Raw genomic sequence first — 4,146 nt, forward strand, 5'->3', positions numbered from 1 at the left:
GTTATCCTGATTTATTGTCAAGGGGGAAATCTTTTTGAGAATCAATTTGATTTTTTAATGTTTTTAAAAAAATGCACAGCTCCTCTAAAACGATTCAAGAATCTGATTCACACAAAGCTGAGTGAATAAAGCAAGCTGCAATTACACTGATTCTAAAACAAACTCTCATTAGTATTTAACAATGAAGAATGTGTTATCAAAAAATACCTAAATGGTTCTGTTTAGTTTCACCCAGTATCAGAGAGATGTCAGCCAAAACAAAAACTGAAAGACAATCAAATAATCCAAACTAAAAGTTCTGAAAATCCTTTGTGCAAACCAACATCCACCTCTGCTACCCTCGTAAGCAGCCAAACGTGCAGATGCTTTCCTAGATACATACCATGCACTCTCCACTCAGGAAATCTGGAATAATCTCTTTATCGATGTAATCCAGCAGGCCTCCAGGACCCTGGTAGTCATTTCCTGCATAAATAAGGAATTTCCTTCTGGTGTTGTCATCAATGAATGGACTAACCTATAAATAATTAGAAAAAACCACGTAGTCATATTTGCTTTGCTGTCTGTATTTCAAAGATTAAAATTACACGATGATATTACGGGGGGCGGATTCAAGTTTCATACGCTTTTTCTGTAAAATCCAAGTGCATGACATTAGGACCCTCGGGAATTCTTTCTTTCCTTAAATAATCTGAGAAACTCTGATGTCTCTGTGCTTATTTTGCTTTATGACTTCGAGTCACAGACGCATACACATACACAAACGCACGTGTGTGCATCTTCCAAGCGGCTACCAGCTACGCAGAACGACACGGCAACCCACCAGAGTCCAGAGCACGGGAAACACCCTGGGGGCGCGCAGGATCAGGAGGCGGCCCAGCGTCTCGGGGTAGTTGGCCTCCACCACCTCGATGATACGCAGCAGCGCCTTCACGCCCGGCCTCCACAGGTGGCGCATGTTCAGCCCTTCCAGGTCCACCAGGCAGGTCCACGAACTGCAGGTGAGACGAGCTCCGTTCAGTACACGGCACGCTCGGCAAACGGCGGCCCAGAGCGACTCGCTTTTCTTTTCGATGTTATATACGGTCATTCGTATCCATTTCCAAAGATACACCAGGTGTTAAAAATCACAGTGTGATGAACTCTATTTATATCTGCTTGTATCAAGACATGGGATGGGTGTGGCAGGACTAATCCCTGAAACTGCAAAGCCACCAAGAGCTAAGGGACCGGGACTCAAAGCTTCAGTCTGGCGCACTCAGCAATCCAGTGAAGGAGGCCATGTGCTGCCCTTGACCCGCTGAGCCCCCTCTACTGGCCCAGCGGGGTGTGTGTGGCATTTAAATACGTGGTGTGACTGAACGGCGATAACCTAGTCTTCGACAAACGTTATTGAGTCAAGCCCTGTGGCAGAAGCTGAGAATACAGCAGTGAGCAAAAGCCCTCAAAGTCCCCGCCCTCCTGGAACTTATGTGCTAGTTAACCATCCAGATTAACAATCAAATAATCCAAACTAAAAGTTCTGAAAACTCTGGCCCTTCTCTATGCCAACCTCTGAACCACTGCACATTTTCAAAAGAGTTTACCATAACTAGAAGTTTGGTTTAATAGCACAGAGCAATTTTTTTCTGTCCCACCTCCCCACCACCAAAAAAAGAAAAGAAGCAAAAACCAACCACCTGTGACTCTGGGCTCCCAAGGACCATGCAGACCTCAGACACGCCAATCCACTCAGACCGAGGGGACAGCAATGCCTGGGGGCAGAAACACCAAACTCCAGCAACGGTCCCTCACAACTGACTATATTACATGCTCTACATGTTTCTCTCTTATCTGCCTCCTAGAGCACTATGGTAAACAGTAAACTATTTCAACTTGGTCCTATAAAATCAAACCAGATTTTGGTTCTAAAAATCAACTAGAAATACTTGACTCATATTCTCAACAAGCTGGCAGGACAAACAGCACCACACAGCTACCTGATGGGCCGGCCGAAGACTTTTGTGTTTTCTTCACACCGTCTTAGCCCTTCTTCATTTATGGAGAGAACCTACGTACAGAAGGGCCACAAAGAGTCCATGATCAGTCGAAGAAGCTACCACAACTGCATCAAACCTATGCGACTGACAATAACACAGCGTGTTTTAGGTACGTGTGTAAACCCAGTCATGCATTTAAATCCTGACACGTTCATACACACAAAACACACCGCGGACGAAGAACATCTCTCTCAAAGAGAATGAGCGCTGTCCTGTGTGGCAAAGGGGACAGCCCCCCAGTGAGATGACAGGAGTCTCCAGATGGGCGGGGAGGGCACGAACTGCTGACCTATCTCCAGAGCAGACACGTCCGGAAGTGTCGGACGTAAGTGTCCATCAAGTGGGGACACTGTGATGCCACACGTACCAGCCAAGAGAAAAGGCAGTGTGAGACTGACTTGAAGTCCAGCTGAAGGGAACCCTTCAATCTGGAGTAACAAGCCCTTCCCCAAAAGGTGCAGTCCGCCCGTATCTTTGTGCGCACACGTGTGTACGTGTGGATGCACAGGTACACCCACGTCAGCACACGCACAGTGGCAGGCGCTAACAGAAGACGCAACAAAATGCCAACAGTGGATATTTTGGGATAATGGATTATAGATATGCCTCTTAAAGTTTTTGCTTGTTTGTTTCTAACTTAAGGACAATATTCTTCTCTTCAGAGCTGCCCACGTAGTGGAAGCTGCCCTGGAAGGGGTCAGGGAGACAGGGAAGGAGACAGGGAAGTAGCCCTGATGAAAGATGCCAAGAGCCTGGATCATGCACGTGCCACTGGAGAGAGTACTATTAAGAGGTCCGATCTGAGAGGCATCTTAAAAAGAGAGCGAGGGTGGGAGGGCGGGGCCCGAGTCAGTGGGAGAGAAAGGAAAAGGCGACTCAGGACCAGCTCCCTGTACCCTCTCAAGGGGCTATACTTATTTTTCTGTTCATGCTGCCCCACCGTGAAAAACTTTTATAATTTTTGTGCCCTCTTTTGAAGTTTTTGAAATATATTAATAGATCTTCCTTTCTAATTATGAAAGTAAAACATGTTGCAACTGGACGGCTGTCCTCTCCCACCCCTGCGGGCAGAGAAAGAAAGTGAAGCCACAGCGGAGCCTGGTGTCCTCCGCAGGGAGCACTCACGTATCTCAGCAGGGCCTCCTCGCCGAGGGCTCTCACCAAGCCTTTGGTGTCCATCTGCCCCAGCCTGAGCACGTAGAGGGGCCGCCCGTCTGCAGGGGGAAGGACAGGCGTTGTGAGCGCCATTCCTGACATGAGGCTGGGGACACAGCTCTGAGGCCCTGACAGGGAGACGGGCTCACCGAAGTTCCAAAGGAGCTTCCAGCGCTCTCCCGCTGAGAAGCAGCAGCTGCCTTCTGTGGTGCCCACAGGGCCCCCGCAACCCTGCCCCACCAAAGCCAGCTGACGGAGCAGCTTATTAGCAGGGCCCCGGAGACGCTCTGCACGGAGCGAGGGGGGCCCGGCGGAGCTCTGTCCTCCGTCCGGCTCTACCACCCACACCGCGGCCATCGCCGGGCTCAGCCGTGACCCCACTCCTCTCGCCACCAAGTCGAGTCAGGAAGCACCGGGCACGCCTTTCGACGGCGCAGGCTGTCCTGCAGGGCGCCGTGTGCAGGGTAATCCAACCAACCCACGCGCACCTAATCATTCATTTCAGGGATCACTGTTCTTGGTTTAAGTTTTGTTCACTCTCCAGGTAGAGCTGAAATTCTGATGTACAAAACCTGGCTACACGTTTTTACAGATATTGCAGGGCTTAAGTCACTGGAAAGTACCTGTACTAGCACCGCGCTCCTGAAAAACCTCTGCCTTCGAAGTTTTTTAAATAAAGTCAAACTCGGTGCAACTAAGGAGCGCAGTGGAGCAAGCTGCCTGAGGGCGGCGAGAGTGCTGAGGGAGCAGCAGCCTCAGGCCCTTCCTTCCGCCCTACAGGGCCTTCCCCAGGGCGGCGGCCATGAAACGGGCATCCACTTGCTCAATTGGGGGGGGGGGCCGGGGGGGCAGCGCGCCCACGGCCCACCTGTCTCTACGCGCGCCCTGAGGCCACGTCCCCACAGCTACCTTTGTCGTGATGGTGCCAGCCTCCCGCGTAGTAGTCCTGAAG

The 4,146-nt window shown here is 50.4% G+C and overlaps 1 protein-coding gene across 1 annotated transcript in view; it reads right to left on the minus strand.

Annotated features, from left to right (window-relative positions):
* Nucleotides 1–237: 237 nt before the first annotated feature.
* SEC14L1 (SEC14 like lipid binding 1) overlaps nucleotides 238–4,146 on the minus strand; it is a 52,572-nt gene continuing 48,663 nt past the window's right edge. Inside the window, exons 9-13 of the mRNA XM_028499473.2 lie at nucleotides 3,165–3,253; nucleotides 1,980–2,050; nucleotides 824–995; nucleotides 383–517; nucleotides 238–264 (exon numbers count right to left, since the gene is read on the minus strand). Coding sequence (XP_028355274.1) covers nucleotides 238–264; nucleotides 383–517; nucleotides 824–995; nucleotides 1,980–2,050; nucleotides 3,165–3,253 — 494 coding nt within the window. The remainder of the gene's footprint in view (nucleotides 265–382; nucleotides 518–823; nucleotides 996–1,979; nucleotides 2,051–3,164; nucleotides 3,254–4,146) is intronic.

This window comes from Physeter macrocephalus, chromosome 14 (assembly GCF_002837175.3).
Source record: "Physeter macrocephalus isolate SW-GA chromosome 14, ASM283717v5, whole genome shotgun sequence".
NCBI lineage: Eukaryota > Metazoa > Chordata > Mammalia > Artiodactyla > Physeteridae > Physeter > Physeter macrocephalus.